This window comes from Schistocerca cancellata, chromosome 7 (genome assembly GCF_023864275.1).
Source record: "Schistocerca cancellata isolate TAMUIC-IGC-003103 chromosome 7, iqSchCanc2.1, whole genome shotgun sequence".
Lineage (NCBI taxonomy): Eukaryota > Metazoa > Arthropoda > Insecta > Orthoptera > Acrididae > Schistocerca > Schistocerca cancellata.
Window position 1 is genome coordinate 173,310,767 of NC_064632.1, and position 20,248 is coordinate 173,331,014.

At 46.7% G+C, this 20,248-nt stretch overlaps 1 protein-coding gene across 1 annotated transcript in view; it reads left to right on the forward strand.

Annotated features, from left to right (window-relative positions):
• The window catches only part of LOC126092240 (serine protease inhibitor dipetalogastin), a 284,082-nt gene that overhangs the window by 251,164 nt on the left and 12,670 nt on the right, over positions 1–20,248 (forward strand). Inside the window, exons 5-6 of the mRNA XM_049907745.1 lie at positions 5,649–5,792; positions 10,443–10,616. Of these exons, the coding sequence (XP_049763702.1) occupies positions 5,649–5,792; positions 10,443–10,616 (318 nt within the window). The remainder of the gene's footprint in view (positions 1–5,648; positions 5,793–10,442; positions 10,617–20,248) is intronic.

Sequence of the window (20,248 nt, forward strand, 5' to 3'; positions counted from 1 at the left end):
TCAGCACAACCTACCCTGAAAAACCTTTACAAGCTTTTCAGACTGTTTCTGATCACCCTGTATACAAATAATGATTCACTTATATACCAAATGTTTTTTAATTATTCCAGGCCTCCCTATATCACACTTTTGTCTCCCATTTTCACCCACATCCTCAGCCGCATCGGTGCTAGGGCTGTCGTACCAGCACAGTAATTTTTTCCACATATTAAGTGATGTGTATTCACTAAAGGGAAAGCACATTTCAAAGCTACAGTTTCCTGCTAGGCTGTTTAGCAATATACCCGCATTACAGTAGTGCTGTGCGGCTTGCTGACCGCTGTCTTGAAGGGGTAATATGCTTCTGCACTGAGCAACAAAATTGAAGGATCACTTTTTCGAAACCTCATAATTGTCTCCCATTGCGATGCACAAGTTTGAAATTTCGCACAAAGGTGCCTACAATCTTCCTCTGTGATGGTTCACAAGTGTGTCACCCTGCGACGTCACCCTCGGGCTCAGCGACGCTTCAAATAGCAAGGAGTCGACACATGCGGGGAAAAAAGGCGAGAGCTCAGAAGTTTATCTGAGTCAGAACCGTAACACCAAGCGTTGAAATCACGCTGTTTTCTTATGGGTGACACATCGACCCAGAATCGACACGGAGCCCTTACCTAAGCTCATTGATTCCCCAACATTTCACGCTCGAAAACAACAGTTCGCAGTGCGATTAGGAACAGGAGGATGTTCTTGACAAATCTGCCTACTTTTGCCACCCCATAAGCATTTCAGCCCTCCTCTATGGACATTACATGGGCTGCAACCCCACGTGATCCGAAACTGAAAAGTATTTTATGTTTTTTTTAATCCCTCCTCTTTCGCGCCCCCTTTTGGAGTGATCATGGGAGAGTTCGATATTGGCACATGCGAGGTTAAAACGTGTTCCTCTGAGACCACACAGTTCGGCAACACCCTCGTCCACCCATACACCTTTCTTGAACACCTTAAACGTGTACCTGTTAGAAACTTCAAGACCTATTCAGCGCTGCGGCTGCTCTAGTACGTGAACGTGGGTCAACTCCACCTAATGCTGTCGAAGGGGTTGCCTAACCCTCAGGCCCTACAGCAATCTCGTTGTCTGTACAGGCGTCGAAATTTCTGACAGGTACAAGTTTACCGTCTTCAAGAAAGAAGCGTGTGTGGCACCGAGGGTGTTGCCGAACTGAGTGGTCTCAGAGGAAGACGTTTTAATCTCGCATGTGCCGATGTCGAACTCTACCGTGATCACTCCACAGGAGGGGATCGAAAAAGGAGGGTTAAGAAAACCATAAAAACTCTTTTCTGCTTCGGATCACGTTAAAATTTCGTCGGATGTTCTTGAATGGTCCCAATGCTCCCACCCGATATGGCACAACAGAAATTTCTGTCACCTACGCTCTAAAGAAGTAAGTCAGTGTTGTTGCAGCCCCACGATGCTGTTGGAGTAGGGTTGAAACGCCAAGTCGAAGGGGGAGGGGGGACGGGAGATGCCAGTAGTGGCCAGATTTGCCAAGAACGTCGTCCTGCTGCTCTTCGGACTGCGGATTGTCGTTTTCGACCGTGAAATGTGTGGGAATCAAGGCGCCAAGGGAAGGGGTGTTTTCCCGTTTAGGTGATTCACATTAAGGCTGCACAGACTGCTTCGCACATTCACTTGCACTTAGTTACTTACAATATGAACGATATAGATATATATAATCTGCTATTGATCTCGTCATTGACTCAGACGACAACAAGTCAAAATTACATTATCCAGCAGATTAACCAGTAGTAGCAGCCTGAAATTGAAACTGTTATGTATATTTTTGTCTTTTCATCAAAATGCTTTAGACGCCTTTACGTAAGGATCAATTATTTAGTTAACATTCTTCATTCTCTTCTACACAAAACATACTAATATGTCAGAAAGTTTCTTATCATAAAAGTCATAAATTATGGGTGCGGGTAAATTTTCGTATTTCAAAAGTTGCTTTAGATAATAAAATGAGACTGATATTGTCGTTAAGTACCATCATCACAAAAGGTTGCACAAAGTGTCAGAACTGTAGGGTTGTTAGAGCTGCCTTTAATACACTCCTAAAAATGGAAAAAAGAACACATTGACACCGGTGTGTCAGACCCACCATACTTGCTCCGGACACTGCGAGAGGGCTGTACAAGCAATGATCACACGCACGGCACAGCGGACACACCAGGAACCGCGGTGTTGGCCGTCGAATGGCGCTAGCTGCGCAGCATTTGTGCACCGCCGCCGTCAGTGTCAGCCAGTTTGCCGTGGCATACGGAACTCCATCGCAGTCTTTAACACTGGTAGCATGCCGCGACAGCGTGGACGTGGACCGTATGTGCAGTTGACGGACTTTGAGCGAGGGCGTATAGTGGGCATGTGGGAGGCCGGGTGGACGTACCGCCGAATTGCTCAACACGTGGGGCGTGAGGTCTCCACAGTACATCGATGTTGTCGCCAGTGGTCGGCGGAAGGTGCACGTGCCCGTCGACCTGGGACCGGACCGCAGCGACGCACGGATGCACACCAAGACCGTAGGATCCTACGCAGTGCCGTAGGGGACCGCACCGCCACTTCCCAGCAAATTAGGGACACTGTTGCTCCTGGGGTATCGGCGAGGACCATTCGCAACCGTCTCCATGAAGCTGGGCTACGGTCCCGCACACCGTTAGGCCGTCTTCCGCTCACGCCCCAATATCGTGCAGCCCGCCTCCAGTGGTGTCGCGACAGGCGTGAATGGAGGGACGAATGGAGACGTGTCGTCTTCAGCGATGAGAGTCGCTTCTGCCTTGGTGCCAATTATGGTCGTATGCGTGTTTGGCGCCGTGCAGGTGAGCGCTACAATCAGGACTGCATACGACCGAGGCACACAGGGCCAACACCCGGCATCATGGTGTGGGGAGCGATCTCCTACACTGGCCGTACACCACTGGTGATCGTCGAGGGGACACTGAATAGTGCACGGTACATCCAAACCGTCATCGAACCCATCGTTCTACCATTCCTAGACCGGCAAGGGAACTTGCTGTTCCAACAGGACAATGCACGTCCGCATGTATCCCGTGCCACCCAACGTGCTCTAGAAGGTGTAAGTCAACTACCCTGGCCAGCAAGATCTCCGGATCTGTCCCCCATTGAGCATGTTTGGGACTGGATGAAGCGTCGTCTCATGCGGTCTGCACGTCCAGCACGAACGCTGGTCCAACTGAGGCGCCAGGTGGAAATGGCATGGCAAGCCGTTCCACAGGAGTACATCCAGCATCTCTACGATCGTCTCCATGGGAGAATAGCAGCCTGCATTGCTGTGAAAGGTGGATATACACTGTACTAGTGCCGACATTGTGCATGCTCTGTAGCCTGTGTCTATGTGCCTGTGGTTCTGTCAGTGTGATCATGTGATGTATCCTACCCCAGGAATGTGTCAATAAAGTTTCCCCTTCCTGGGACAATGAATTCACGGTGTTCTTATTTCAATTTCCAGGAGTGTAGATAATATTCACTCTCGGTTCAATGCATATACCCGGCTCGGCTCTAAGATCGGGCGAATCGCGTGTAACACGCTGCATGTTACTCTGAGCTGGCAAAAGCATTCTCTGGTCTCGTGACTCGTCCAGTCTGGCGAGCTTATGATGGATTCCCTACCGGTGCTGTACACTAACACAGGTAAAAGTATACGTTACGGAAGCGAGAACATTCCTGTAAACGAGGGTGTGCAGAAGACTTGCGAACATACGGCCGCGCCCTGGCACCGCCGTCAGTATCAAGTGTGGTCCTAGTTAATACAAATCTGCCTGAAATGTAAACTTTTCGAGTAAGTTTCCCATCTAATCAGTTGCAAGTTTACTCATGACCCACGGTACGGAAACGTGGTGAATGCTTGGCATGCCACCAGCACATTTCGCTGCAGGTGTAAGACATGTGATGCGCCAGTATGGTCCAAAGTCTGTTGGTCGATCAGGATGATGATGATGATGATGATGTTTGGTTTGTGGGGCGCGCAACTGCGTGGTTATCAGCGCCCTGGTCGATCAGGGCCCGTGCCTTAGCCTGCAAGATCACCTCACCTCAATTGTATGGATTTTTCTCTATTGGGTCATCGCAAATGCGAAGTGTACAGAACTCCTGTTGATATAATTGAAGGACGAGTTGCACAGTCAAGCTTTACCAGAGGGGGTTTGAAAGAATTCCCATCTAGCTGGAGAGACCAGCTCAGTGTAGCATCCAAATGCGAGGACAACCCGTGAACACCTCCTTTAACAGGTACGTGTGCGCAGTAAGTTGTAACGTGTAACGTGTTGAAGTAAGACTGTATTCCTTGTTAAGGTGGACAATAGGTGAAATTTGTGCCCAAATAGGAGACCTGATTAAAAACTTTACATTTAAAATATAGGGTGGTTAAAATTAAACAATCGCTACTCGAGAGGGCTCACCATGAAAAACGAATAACCCTACGACAATGAAAATTTGTGTTGTAAACATTTGTAAGGACATGCGAATGAGGAATAACAAATAAATCAGCAAAATAAACATTTCAGTTTCCACGTGAGAGGAAAACATTTGTTAATTGCGTGCCAAGATGACGACCCAGGTTAGAAACGTTGTTCAGTGTGACAACCATCTGCGTCCATGACAGCCTGAAACGGCGCTACAGACTGCTCTACTGCCGCCCGAAAGAACTGAGGCGGGATGTTGGCTACCTCCCTCGCTACACTCACCTTAAACTTCCAATGTGTGTTAATCTCCCGTTGGAAAACCCTGTCCTGCACATAAGCCCCAGGTAAGAAATCCCAAGGGTTCAAATGTGGCGATGTTGGAAACCACGCAGTTTGGAACAATCAGCCACTGATTCGGTTTTCTTCAAATGTATTACGAAGTAATAGAGTGACCTCCCGAGTGATGTAAAGTGGAGCTCCGTCGTGCATCAAAATAGTTGAGTCCAAAGCACCTCTCTCCCGTAGAGCAGTGATCACAGCGAAACAGATCACAGTAACGTGTGCCGTTCATGCTGCATTTCCGTGATCCTTGGGGGTCAGAGTTCCTCAAAGAAAAATAGACCAATCATGAACTATGCCGCGAGTCCCACCACTGAGTGACGTGTTCACTATGCAGGGGAACTTCAAGAACGTTCGTTGGCAGTGTCGATCCCCAAATGCGACAATTGTGAGTGTTCACTCACTCACTGTGTGGAAACGCACTCTGATACCTGTGTTTCAACTGTACGTCGCCGTACCAGTGCCGGCTCCTAACGGCAAGTCGTGACACTAACAATGCAAATCCTTCAGCGCACAGCCTCAACATCGTTCCTACAAAGTTGAGTTCCCATACGGTAAATAGTTTTCCGTCTACTCTACCTCAATAACCACCCAGTGCAATTGTACATTTGCACTAAGTAGGACAGTATTTTGTACTGAAGTTGGTGGCTTGGAGAGCTGGCCGATTGACGCGTAACATACTGTATATTAATGTAGGCATGCAAAAGCATTCTCGGGCCTCGTAACTATTGAGTCTGGTAAGCTTCTTGTATATACCCTACGCATCAAGTCCATCACTACAGCATTGATGACTAGGCCTTAAGAAAAATTAATGAATACTATTTTGATTACTTGTGGTGTGTGTGTTACAGGCAGGGCGTGGTGCGCGCCGACAAGAAGTTCTGCCAGACTACGCGCCACTGCCGTGAGTCCTGCTGGAGAGTCTCCAAGCCCATCTGCGGCTCCGACGGCAAGATCTACAGCAACTCCTGCCGCATGAAGGCCAAGAACTGCGGGTGAGTACGCTCTCTCTCTCTCTCTCTCTCTCTCTCTCTCTCTCTCTCTCTCTCTTTCTCTCCCAACCTGAACGTTCCACGGCTCTGGTAATTAGATTATGTGCGCGGAATGATCTGTGCCCGCCGTTACATTGGTTTATGGGGGTCCACCCCTGACCTTCACCCTCAAGAAATATCTCTGGCAGCTAATCGCCACAGACAGACATGAGCGCTGCGACTTTGGCATCGCACTCCATCTTCACTTTTTCAGAACACCATAATTGTCTCCTATTGCGACGCACGAGTTTTAAATTTGGCTCAAAGGTGTCTACAACCTTCTTCTGTAACGGCGCAAAAGCGTGGCGCCCTGCAACGTCAACCTCGATCTCGAGGACGCTTCCAAAAGCAACAAGCTCAGTTCATGTTTCGTGTAAAATGGTTTAACGATGTCATCTGGGCACCAAATCTCACCATAATTCTGCCGAACGACTACGTAGGCGTGTCCAACAGTGGGAAGGTCGGCACGCCCCCTCTTATCAACATTCGACTCCTTCTTTTGACGCCTCTGCAATGGATGTCAGCGCTACCTCACCAAGCGTTGAAATCACGCAGTTTTCTCAGGGGTGACCGAGGAAAACATTTCGGACACATCCCCGCTTAAAATAGACACAAAAGGGCCTCGGGAGGAGGCATAAAGGGTGTCAATGAAACTACCCCTGCCTTGGAACGTTGATTCACACATAATTCGCGCTCGAAAACGGCAGTTCGGAGTGGGATGAGCGGCAGGACAGCGTTCTTGACAGCCACTGACACTGTTGACAACCCTGGACGTCCCAACCCTTGTCTAAGGATACTGCGAGGCTGTATCCCCACTGAACATGGTCCCCCAATTGCACGACACTCTCTATGGCATCCGCACACCTTTATTGAGAATTCTCAAAATGTACCTGTTCTGAAATAACCTGTGTAGTAGTCCTAGGCTCCTGCAGGCTGGTAATCCCTCGATACTCTTCCGATACTGGATGCCTGCTAGCAGGTTGGCAATCCCTCGACACCCTTCTGATCCTGGATGCCTGCTAGCAGGCACCTAGGACTACTACATAGGTTGTCTCAGTACAGGTACATTTTTAAAATTCTCGGTAAAGGTGGGCGAGCGCCACTGAGAGCGTTGTAGCTCTGCGGGGGATCTTGGAGGGACCTTTGACGTTTTATTCAATGTTGCCCCCCTCCCCAGTGATCACACTACAGCAGGGTGCAGGATAGGAGGGCTGAAAACGCATAAGCACCCTTTGCTGCTACGTACCCCTAGTGGTTCCATCCTGCATACCAGAGCGAAAATTGCTGTCGCACTACACTCCAAGAGAGTCACATCATGTCCAGCCTCACAGTGTCCTTAGACAATGGTTGAAACGTCCGGGGTTGTCAGAACTGTCACTGGTCGTCAAAGTCGACGTCCTGCTGCTCATCCACTGCGAACTGTCGTTTCCGATCGCGAAATGTGTGCGAATCAACGCTACAAGGACAGTAGTAGTTTCGTTGACACCCTTTATGCCACTTCCTGAAGCCTTTTCATGCCAATTTTGAGCGGGGGTGTGTCTGAAATGTTTTCCTTGGTCATCCGTACGAAAACTGCATGATTTCAACGCTTGGTGTGGCAGTTCTGACACCCATCGCAGGGGCGTCAAAAGGAGGAGTCGAATTTTGGTAAGAGGGGCGGTGACGACTTTCCCATTGTGTGACACGTCCATGCTAGCTTTCGGCACAATTTCGGTGAATTTTGATGCCAACGTGGCACCATTAATCCGCCTCAGACGACACATGACCTTCTGAGCTGTGGACTTTTGTTATCGCACGTGTCGACACGTTGCTGTTGGAAGCATAGTAGAACTCGCGCACGTGTCGACACGTTGCTGTTGGAAGCATAGTAGAACTCGAGGGCGACGTCACAGGGTGGCAGGCTTTTGCGCTGTTACGGAGGAAGTTCGTAAGCACCTTTGAGCCAAATTTAAAACTTCTGCATCCTTATGGAAGACAATTACGGCTTTCCGAATAAGTGATCCTTTAATTCTGTTGCATGGAGTTTACACAGTGTGTCTCAGGAGAAATGGTCAATATTAAAGCCATGATCGGAACGAACATTTAAAGCAAAACAAGTCATATGGTCATACGCCCTACTCCGAATGGTTTCTGAGACAGGATACATTTAATGCTTCTTGTTATATATTTTCTGTATTACTCAACATAGTTTCAGGTTTAGGCATGTACACCAGCTAGTAAACATTACAAAGTGCATTTTACAAAGAATCAACTGAAAAAGTTGTACTTTTAACACCTCCACCTCTAAGCATTATTGTACATGTCACATTACACCCGTTGTCCAGTTCACAATAAAAGTTCGAACATTCCGCAGTCAATTTCACTGCATTTGTGCACTGTTGGGAGAAGACGTCGTGTTGCTTGTCTGACTGCTTCTGCCTAATGCGGCAACAGAGTCTGTGATGTGACCGAGCAGTTCATCTCGTGTGTTCACCTTTCGTTTTTACATCTCGGTCTTCATCAGATCCCATAAACGAGAATCTGTTGCCGGTTAACTGTACTCGGGCTAAATCACATAGGGGTCGAATTGAGGGTCCACTCCTATTTCTCACCTAAATGTTTTCTATCTCCGTAAAGTGCATTTGACCGTTGTTGGCGTCGTCTTCCAGTCTGAGAAAATTGCAGCACATACTTTGCAAAAGAAGGATGCTGTGCGAACACTGTTAACTGAGTTCATCCTTTGTATGTCTCTGTAGAACTCTGCCCTTCTTTTCCTGTCTGTCTGTACAGTTCTTTTGCTGCACTCTTTTTCCAGATCCCCTCGTTCTGAACTGTCCCAGCTATGTTTCTTAGTATTTTGCTCTCTTGTTTTCCTGTCTCCCTGACTTCCGTACTTGTATGCTTTCTTCATTGGACGTCGAGTTCAGTCCTGTTTTCTGTACAATCTATTCCAGTATTTCAAATATTCTGCTTGTGTTATTTTTCTGTACTTAAGTTCCATTGCGTGTTTGTCTGTGGATTATATGACGATGGACTGCGTATCTCCATACGATTTGTACTCCTGTTCTCGCTGAGATTTATAGTGGTGTCTCTAGAGCTTCTTTGGCTTCTGTTCTGTTATTTGTTATAACAGCTAATCACCAATACAGATCATTCACATTTTATATTGACCATTCTTTTCTTTTACTTGAATAATTTGTGCTCCATTAATAATAATTTATGAGCAGCAACTAGATCTGTTGCTTATTATACATGACGGTAAAACCACTGTACAACATCTGCCACAAGCAATAGGATACAAATTTTATTTTATTTTCAAGTTTTTTTTAGAGTTTGTACACAATTTGTAAGTCATTTGATACAATCATACATTTAATTTGTTGGTGTAATATATTTTATCAATATGGTTCACTTAAGCACTATTTTTCTATAAATGTTTCATTTATATTAAACCTACTTAATAAAGTATAAAATTTGGTAAATCTGTTATGTCTAGAAATCCTGCCTACTCGATTCGCTAGACAATCAATCAAACCATTCGCATTAATGAGTTTTATTACAAAACTTCCTGGCAGATTAAAACTGTGTGCCGGACCGAGACTCAACTCGAGACCTTTGCCTTTCGCGGGCAAGTGCTCTACCAATTGAGCTACCCGAGCATGACTCACGCCCGTCCCCACAGCTTCACTTCTGCCAGTACCTCGTTTCATACCTTCCAAAATTTACAGAAGCTCTCCTCCGAACCTTGCAGAACTAGCACTCCTGAAAGAAAGGATAATGCGGAGACATGGCTTAGCCACAGCCTAGGGGATGTTTCCAGAATGATATTTTCACTCTGCAGCGGAGTGTGCGCTGAAATGTAACTTCCTGGCAGATTAAAACTGTGTGCTGGACCGAGACTCGAACTCGGGACCTTCGAGTATCAGTCCGGCACACAGTTTTAATCTGCCAGGAAGTTTCATATCGGCGCACACTCTGCTGCAGAGTGAAAATCTCATTCCAGTTTTATTACAGTAAGACAAATGTAAATACTTAACTTTGTACACAGGTGAGTCGCATGCAAAGACTGACATACAATATAATCAATCTTGTTCAGAATAGTCAAACACAATTCTGTGCTACATAGAGATTCCTAATGAAGTGGCTAAGGTTGACGCTGCAATCCAAGTCCAACAGTTGGGCGCGGCGCTTATGTTGTCTTCACCTAGGGACCGCTGCTGTAGCGTTGTCGTCCTGGAAGGGGTCAGTCAGTGTGCGATTGGCTGACTTCTTCTCACAGCCTTCTCTTCCCTGTCGTTCCCGACTGGCGTGCCGGCGCTGGCTTTACGCTGTAACAAAATCTGTGTAGAAAAAACTGCAGATGTATAGTGTCACGGAAGGGGGTGGTGGTTTGGGAGTAGGGAGTGGGAAAGAGGAGAGGGTGCACAGCTTCGGCAGTTCTGCCAGGAGGGAAAGTCACCCACTACGGCTCTGGTAGGAATATCCTGAAACTGTTTTCTCAGTTGTGTGTCCACGAGTGTGATCGTACACAGTATATACAGTATGAGGTACGCCCGTAGTATCCTTGTGGAGTGGGCGGCAGCTGCTGCGTGCTGACGCTGTGCCGGCCCACCACACGTGTCCTCTGGTCCACAGGAAGCACGTGTTCGAGGTGCCGATGGCGTTCTGCGTGGCGGGCGACCGGCTGGCGTCGCCGTCCTCGGCCAAGGACTGCCCGCTGTCGTGCCAGGGGCAGCCGCTCAAGCCCACCTGCGGCTCCGACGGCGCCGTCTACCGCAGCGACTGCGAACTGCGCATGCTCAACTGCGGGTGCGTAGCGTTCAGTCTGTATTACCAACAGGTAACCCTCTCTGACAACCAACTGCACACACCACCCACTACCTGGCTGCAACAATCTCTGTTCCCTCCTAGCTCCCACTTACGAATCCGTACACTAAACACACGGGACGAAAAATTACTAAACACTTGGCCGTGGCCTCCGTTTGCCGAGGAAGAGAGATTATACGTTTCTTCAGGTATTATTAGTTTATTTTATTTGCTGCTATTTATACATGTCCCACCACCTAATTACACTACTGGCCATTAAAATTGCTACACCAAGAAGAAATGCAGATGATAAACGGGTATTCAATGGACAAATATATTATACTAGAACCGATAAGTGATTACATTTTCACGCAATTTGGGTGCATAGATCCTGAGAAATCAGTACCCAGAACAACCACCTCTGGCCGTAATAACGGCCGTGATACGCCTGGGCATTGAGTCAAACACAGCTTGGATGGCATGTACAGGCACAGCTGCCCATGCAGCTTCAACACGATACCACAGTTCATCAAGAGTAGTGACTGGCGTATTGTGACGAGCCAGTTGCTCGGACACCATTGACCAGACGTTTTCAGTTGGTGAGACATCTGGAGAATGTGCTGGCCAGGGCAGCAGTCGAATATTTTCTGTATCCAGAAAGGCCCGTACAGGACCTACAACATGCGGTCGTGCATTATCCTGCTGAAATGTAGGGTTTCGCAGGGATCGAATGAAGGGTAGAGCAACGGGTCGTAACACATCTGAAATGTAACGTACACTGTTCAAAGTGCCGTCAATGCGAACAAGACTTGACCGAGGCGTGTAACCAATGGCACCCCATACCATCACGTCGGGTGATACGTCAGTATGGCGATGACGAATACACGCTTCCAATGTGCGTTCACCGCGATGTAGCCAAACACGGATGCGATCATCATGACGCTGTAAACAGAACCTGGATTCGTCCGAAAAAAATGACGTTTTGCCATTCGTGCACCCAGGTTGGTCGTCGAGTACACCATCGCAGGCGCTCCTGTCTGTAATGCAGCGTCAAGGGTAACCGCAGCCATGGTCTCCGAGCTGATAGTCCATGCTGCTGCAAACGTCGTCGAACTGTTCGTGCAGATGGTTGTTGTCTTGCAAACGTCCCCATCTGTTGACTCAGGGATCGAAACGTGGCTGCACGATCCGTTACAGCCATGCGGATAAGATGCCTGCCATCTCGACTGCTAGTGATACGAGGCCGTTGGGATCGAGCACGGCGTTCCGCATTTCCCTCCTGAACCCACCGATTCCATATTCTGCTAACAGTTATTGGATCTCGACCAACGCGAGCAGCAGTGTCGCGATACGATAAACCGCAATCACGATAGGCTACAATCGGACCTTTATCAAAGTCGGAAACGTGATAGTACGCATTTCTCCTCCTTACACGAGGCATCACAACAACGTTTCACCAGGCAACGTCGGTCAACTGCTGTTTGTGTATGAGAAATCAGTTGGAAATTTTCCTCATGTCAGCACGTTGTAGGTGTCGCCACCGGCGCCAACCTTGTGTGAATGCTCTGAAAAGCCAATCATTTGCATGTCACAGCATCTTCTTCCAGTCGGTTAAATTTCGCGTCTGTAGCACGTCATCTTCGTGGTGTATCAATTTTAATGGCCAGTATTGTACTAAAACTGGTCACGTTTTCCACAATATTAAATTGTACACACACGTAACATGAAGCTTATTTGATTTCTTATTATCTTGACAAGTTTAGCAATGTTGCAGCTTTAAACACTCGTAAGCTTAAAACAAATTAGGGAACGGAAATGTTTAAAATCAACAACTTATTTATTATGATGATAGGAGCAAATGAAGCTAGGAAAGAGTTTAGATTTATATAAAGCCACCATCGATGCTGTCCAGGAGGGAGTCACTCAGAAAGACATTGTGCCTCTCAGCCTTGGACGTCCGCCACCTGATCACCGAGTAACTGCCACTTGAGTGCGAAGACCTCGGCAATGCTTGAGTCTCTCTACCTCAGACGGCCGGATCCTACATCTGGATTACGTCAATTTACACAGCAGCGTGTGCCGACTTCTCTTTCTACATTTCTCTTACAGCTTATTAGACCTACCGCTTTGCTTCCACCGTCGTCCAGTGGATAGCAATAGAGGCAAGTGGTGTAGGATATAAAGATCAACATCAACAAAATCGAAACGAGGGTAATGGAATGTAGCCGAATTAAATCAGGTGATGTGTGGGGGTTAGATACTTAAAGTAGTAAATGAGTTTTGCTATTTTGGAAGCAAAATAGCTGATGATGGTCGGAGTAAGGAGGATATAAAATGCAGACTAGCAATGGCAAAAAAGCTTTTCTGAAGAAGAGAAATTTCTTTATATCGAGTATAGATTTAAGTGTCAGGAAGTCCTTCCTGAATGTGTGGAGTGTAGCCATGTATGGAAGTGAAACATCGACGATAAACAGTTTAGACGAGAAGAGAATAGAAGCTTTTGAAATGTGGTGCTACAGAAGAATACTGAAGATTAGATGGGTAGAGCACGTAACTAACGAGGAGATATTGAATGGAAATGGGGAGAAGAGAAATTTGTGGTAGAACCTGACTAAAAGAACCGATCGGTTGGCAGGACGCATTCTGAGGCATCAATGGATCACCAGTTTAGTACTGGAGGGAAGCGTGGGGCGTAAAAATCGTAGAGGGTGGCCAACAGATGAATACAGTAAGCAGATTCAGAAGAATGTAGGTTGCAAACCGCTGAGGAAAGAAACTTGAAATTTGGAGGAAGGTGTGTATCTTATACTGTACGCATCGTTTAAGAAGGGATTTTTCGAAATTCCAACACTAAGGGGGTGAAATAGGGCATGAAGGATTTTTTTGAAAAATTTCGCTATTAAGGCAATTTCGAAGCTAGACCTACGAAAATTAGTATATGGTTACTCGGTCAGAAATAAAGAAATACATGTTTCGTTAATTTTGGAAATTTAACCTTACTGGGGTGAAATAGCGGATGAAAGCTTTTTTGAAAATATATCATTGTTAAAGAACTACTAAAGTATGTTTAAAGCTACATCTATGAACACTGGTAATACGTGTTTCAGTTTTCTTGGAAACTGAACCCATAAGGTGGTGAAATAGGGGATGAGATTTTTTATGAAAATATTTTTTTATGAAAGCATTTTTGAAGCTCAGTCTACGAAAATTTAAATTTGGCTTCCCAGTTAATTAAAAAATGCGTGTTTCGCTGTTTTTGAAAATTTAACCCCTGATTGGGTGAAACGGTGCCTGAAAGGTTTTACGGCAATATTTCATTGTGCAAGCATTTTTGACGCTAAATCTATGAGAATTTGTATTTTTGCTTCTATGCTAGAAATAAAACATACGCACGTCACTGTATTTGGACATTCAGGCCCTAAGGGGGTGAAATAGGGCGTGAAACATATTATGAAAATATTTCATTGCGAAAGCATTTTTAAAGCTAAATCTTTGAAAATTGGTGTTTGGCTTCTCGGTCAGAGATGAAAAAATACATTTTTCATTGTTTTTGGAAATTCAACCCCTAATGGGGTGAAAAAGGGTCACGCTGATTCACTGACTCATCACCGCCCAGCCCAAACCGCTAAGGACAGAAACTTGAAGTTTGGGGAGGGTGTGGTTCTTATACTGTACGCATCGTTTAAGAAGAAAATGTCTGAAATTCGACTCCTAAGTGGTAGAAATAAGGGATGAAATGCTTTTTGAAAGTCTGTCGCTATTAAGCGAGTTTTCAAGCTATAACAAAGAAAACTGGTATGAAGTTTCTCAGTCAGAAAATAAAATATATTTGTTTCAGCATTTTTGGAAATTGAACCACTAAAGGGGTAAAATGGTGGATGAAAGTTTTTTAAATAAAATATTACTAAGAAACTACTAAAGGATTTTTAAGGCTACATCCATGACAACTGGTATTTGACTTCTCGGTTAGAAATTAAAAAAAATACGCATTTCAGTACTTCTTGAAATTCGACACCTAAAGAAATGCAATAGAGGATGAAAATTATCAAGAAAATATTTCGTTACATTAAAAAAATTTAAAGTTAAATTTATGAAAACTGGTATTTCACATCTCTATTAGGTATAAAGAAATATTTGTTATGGGACGAAATTGCTATGAAAATATCTCCATAAGAACGCAGAAGACATGATTAAAAACAACTTTGGACCCCACCTACCAGAATCGCTTTTTACTCAGAAGTACATTCGGAAAAGACCATACTTATATGGGCTCAATTAGCGTGAAAAGCTTAGAAGGTGTTATAGTTTGTGAACAACATAAAAATTCGATTAAATAAATACAAGAAAATTTCTGCAGGCTAGATAGTATACGGGAGCGAAGCAGCGGGCGCAGAGCTACTTACATATACACTATGTGATCGAAAGTATCCGGACACCTGGCTAAAATGACTTACAAGTTCGTGGCGCCCTCCATTGGTAATGCTGGAATTCAGTATTGTGTTGGCCCACCCTTAGCCTTGATGACAGCTTCCATTCTCGCAGGTATACGTTCAGTAATGTGCTGGAATGTTCCTTGGGGAATGGCAGGCTATTCTTCCGGAGTGCTGTACTAAAGAGAGGTATCGATGTCGGTCCGTGAGACCTGGCACCAAGTCGGGGTTCCAAAACATCCCACGGATGCTCTTCAGGATTCAGGTTAGGACTCTGTGCAAGCCAGTCCATCACAGGGATGTTATTGTTGTGTAACCACTCCGTCATTGGCCGAGCATTGAACAGGTGCTCGATCGTGTTGAATCGCCATCCCCGATTTGCTCTTCAACACTGGTAAGCAAGAAGGTGCGTAAAACATCAATGTAGGCCTCTGCTGTTATAGTGCCATGCGAAACAACATGCCTCCATGAAAAACACGGCCACACCATGACACCACCGCCTCCGAATTTTACTGTTGGCGCTACACACGCTGGCGGATGACGTTCACCGGGCATTCGCCATACCCAAACCCTGCATTGGATCACCACTTTGCGTACCGTGATTCGACGCGCCGCACAACATTTTTCCACTTTTCAATTGTTCAATGTTTACGCTCGTTACACCAAGCGAGGCGTCGTTTGGCATTTACCGGCATAATGTATGGCTTATGAGCAGCCGCTCGACCATGAAATCCAAGTTTTCACACCTCCCACCTAACTGTCACAGTACTTGTAGTGGGTCCTGATGCACTTTGGAATTCCTGTGTTAAGGTCTGGATAGATGTTTACTTATTACATGTTACGACCCTCTTCAACTGTCGGCGGTCTCTGTCAGTCAACAGACGAGGTCGGCCTGTACGTTTTTGTGCTGTACATGTCCCTTCACGTTTCCACTTCACTATCACATCGGAAACAGTGGACCTAGGGATGTTTAGAAGTGTGGAAATCTGGCGTACAGACGTATGACACAAATGACACCCAATCACCTGACCACGTTCGAAGTCCGTGAGTTCCGCTGAGCGCCCCATTCTGCTCTCTCATGACGTTTAATGACTACTGAGGTCGCTGATATGGAGTACCTGGCAGTAGGTGGCAGCACAATGCACTTAATATAAAAACGTATGTTTTTGGGGGTGTCCGGGTACTTTTGATCACATAGTGTATATGGTGTGTTTCATCAGTCAGTTTAAACATAAATAACTCGAACGCTTAAGCTCTGTATGTACCAGTTAACATTTGTAAATGTTTGATATTAAGTACACAATACTGATCCAGTTTTCCTTGTTGGCAACATTGCACCAGTAAGTTGGAGCACATCCTTTTTGCTAATAACAAGTAGGGTTTGAAATCATTTACAACCTCGCCGTTGAGCGCCCATAGCTCCGGTTTGGATACCTCTTCTTCAGTGCTGACCCTCGTGGTTCTAAATCGGTACTGTTTCGTGGCCGTCCATTGCCAGTCCTAGCATTCTATCGTTGCTGTATGTAGCACAGTGAAGTATAGCTTAGTGAATGTCATGTAAAGCAAGAGAATCTTGTCCCCATCCCGAAACTGTACCACACCACGCAAACAGCACTCCTTTTCCCATGGCATAAGTCGAGTTCTGCGCGGGGCTTCAGTACTTGCTTCCTCTGATTCCTGGAAAAGCTTCCGTTACTGATGACTAAAGTGTTGAGAAGCACTTGCATAAGACTGTGAATCGTGGGAAGAAAAAGTTACCAGGACTTTACACGCAAGGCACAAAACCAGCTTGTGTCTCCTCCTAAACCACTGCACCGATTTCAGCCAAACTTGGGGCACATATCTCTTGCTGTCAGGCAACAATAGCTGTCAGGGAAGGAAACATTTATCTGTCATAGTTCAGGAGATATGATGTCATAAACAATTAGAAGCGTGAAATACTGCAGCATCATGCACGATGTTTAAATTTATTACTTCTGTGCCACTAACACTATTCGCAATAAACATCGCAGACAGTATCTACATATGTGGCTAAATGCATCTACAAAATCATATCATGTATGTATGTAAACCGGGGACCTAGAAACGACGGAGAAGCTTCGTCCCGCCGTAGCCCTCAGTGATTCACAACCCCACAACAGGTCACAGCAGTCCAGCTACCCCACCGCTGCCCCACACCGTACCCAGGGTTACTGTGCGGTTCGGCACCCGGTCGACCCCCCGGGAACGTCTCACACTAGACGAGTGTAACACCAAATGCTTGCATGGTATAATAATTATTGAGTACGCGTACGTGGAAACGGTGTTTGTGCAGCAATCGCCCACACAGTCTAACTGTGGCGAAATAAGGGGAACGAGCCCGCATTCGCCGAGGCAGATGGAAAACCGGCTGGCCAGCACACCGTATCTCGACACTAATCCGCTGGGCGGATTCGTGCCGGGGACCGGCACGCCTTCACTCTCGGGAAGCAGCGCGTTAGACCGCGCAGCTAGCCGGGCAGGCTAAATTATATCATGGTACCACACACAGTCAAGGAGATATGACATCATAAACACTGAGATGAGTGATAAACTGCCGCATTGTGCGTGACGCTTAAATTTATTAATTCTTTGCTACTATATTTGCAACATATTTCGCAGACAGTATGCTATGGGCCAGTGAATGTACATACATCACTGTGCGACACATAGTTGAAGAGATGCGAGAAAAAAATGTCGGATAATGCACGAAATTTTAACACATTTGTTCTTTACTACTAAGACACCTCTATAGTTGAGTCAACTTACGGAAATCTCTGACACCTGGCAGTGCCTTTGACAGCTTTCAGCTCCGAAGCACAAACATCCATAGGCGAAAACAATAGGCGTCTGTACCGCTATGAGGAGGCATTGCCATAGAGATGTTTAAAAAGTCACGCTGTAGATACGAGAAGCAGCTGTACTTATACATTCGCACATTATGCGTGTTTCTTTGTGCGACTGTTCATAATTTGTGTTTTCACGAATACACAGAAATGAAATTTTTTCGATATTGTAGTATTCTGCCCAATCGTTTAATATAGGGTGGCTAGGAAAGCTGCTTTCTTGGGCCGCTAGACAACAATTCAAGCAAATCATATTAATGGAGTTTATTACAGTAAGTTAAATTAGCAACACTTAACTTTGCATATTCGCAAAAGAGGTGCCGCAAGCAAATGGCGACATGCAAATAATCAATGTCCTTCGGCACATACAATTTCAATGCAAGCAAAACAAAATAGTTCATAAGTCACTGCTATGGCGTTTGTATAATGGCTCGTCTTCCACTGCGGCCGCGTTTTTTTTTTCGTTCCGGAGATTGAAATGCAGCTTCACCGGTGGCTCTAGGTCTTACTGTCTTGGTGGATAGTGAAACTGTTCCATTCGACACATGATATCATTCCAAAGACATCACCTTTGAGTGGATGTGGAAGTTCAGGTCGCAGGCAAGTACTAACTAACTACGAACATTAGTTATCAACAGTGGTGATTTACGATGGTCGATACCCATCGAGTGGTCAAGTCAATACTAACGCTTTATGAGTGACCATAACAGTGCTATCGTTAGCCATGGTTAGACTCCGAGTTCTCAAGGATGGTGAAAGGAACAAGGTGTCAGTACCAATGCCAGGGAGGCGTTGTGCCAATTTTTTGTAAGCTGGCGACCGTGTCGCGCAGGGCTTCTACTTTGGCATAGAGAAGGCTTGACTTCTCTCGAATGGACGTTTTGAGAGTGACCATGTCCGTTTCCTCATGGAGGGTAACTACCCTCGTGAGAGGGGGGGAGGGGGGGTCATGCAGGCTACACCGAAGCACCTTATTCTGCAGGCGCTGGAGGGTCTGCATCCGGGAGGCACTAATTGTAGCCCACACAGTGGAAACAAGGGTGAGGGAATGGTGGACAACCATCCGGTACAGCTGGAGCTTGGTGTCAAGGTTCAGTTCCCTGCTGTTGAACATTGGGTACAATGCTTTTATCAGCTTGAGTACTTTTTGGGTTACGTATTCTGCATGGTGATGGAAGAGCAGTTTTTTATCCAACCGGACACCTAGATATTTGGTATCGGGGGATCCTGACACCTGGACGCCAGCAATAGTGATGGTGTGGTGGAGGATGGGGCGCCGTTTAGTGAAGTAGACTGCGGTAGTTTTGGCGGCATTGGGGGAAATATTGTTGGAACGACACCAGGTCACTGTCACATCCACCTGCGTCTGTAGGCGAGCAATGAGCTGGTCTGTGTTGCGGCTGGTGGTGTAGAGCGCCGAATCATCGGAGTATTGCTGGCCGCGGCTAAGCTGGGCGGCGCTTATATTCTCTTGGCCTAGATGCCGATCCTGCCGCACTCGTGGTATCGTCCTAGTCTGCGTACTATTGGCTGACGTCGTCTTATAGCCCTGTCTGCTGTAACATTCCAGGTCGACGTGCCGGCGCTTGATCTGACGCCGGAACAAATACACTCCTGGAAATGGAAAAAAGAACACATTGACACCGGTGTGTCAGACCCACCATACTTGCTCCGGACACTGCGAGAGGGCTGTACAAGCAATGATCACACGCACGGCACAGCGGACACACCAGGAACCGCGGTGTTGGCCGTCGAATGGCGCTAGCTGCGCAGCATTTGTGCACCGCCGCCGTCAGTGTCAGCCAGTTTGCCGTGGCATACGGAGCTCCATCGCAGTCTTTAACACTGGTAGCATGCCGCGACAGCGTGGACGTGAACCGTATGTGCAGTTGACGGACTTTGAGCGAGGGCGTATAGTGGGCATGCGGGAGGCCGGGTGGACGTACCGCCGAATTGCTCAACACGTGGGGCGTGAGGTCTCCACAGTACATCGATGTTGTCGCCAGTGGTCGGCGGAAGGTGCACGTGCCCGTCGACCTGGGACCGGACCGCAGCGACGCACGGATGCACGCCAAGACCGTGCCGTAGGGGACCGCACCGCCACTTCCCAGCACATTAGGGACACTGTTGCTCCTGGTGTATCGGCGAGGACCATTCGCAACCGTCTCCATGAAGCTGGGCTACGGTCCCGCACACCGTTAGGCCGTCTTCCGCTCACGCCCCAACATCGTGCAGCCCGCCTCCAGTGGTGTCGCGACAGGCGTGAATGGAGGGACGAATGGAGACGTGTCGTCTTCAGCGATGAGAGTCGCTTCTGCCTTGGTGCCAATGATGGTCGTAT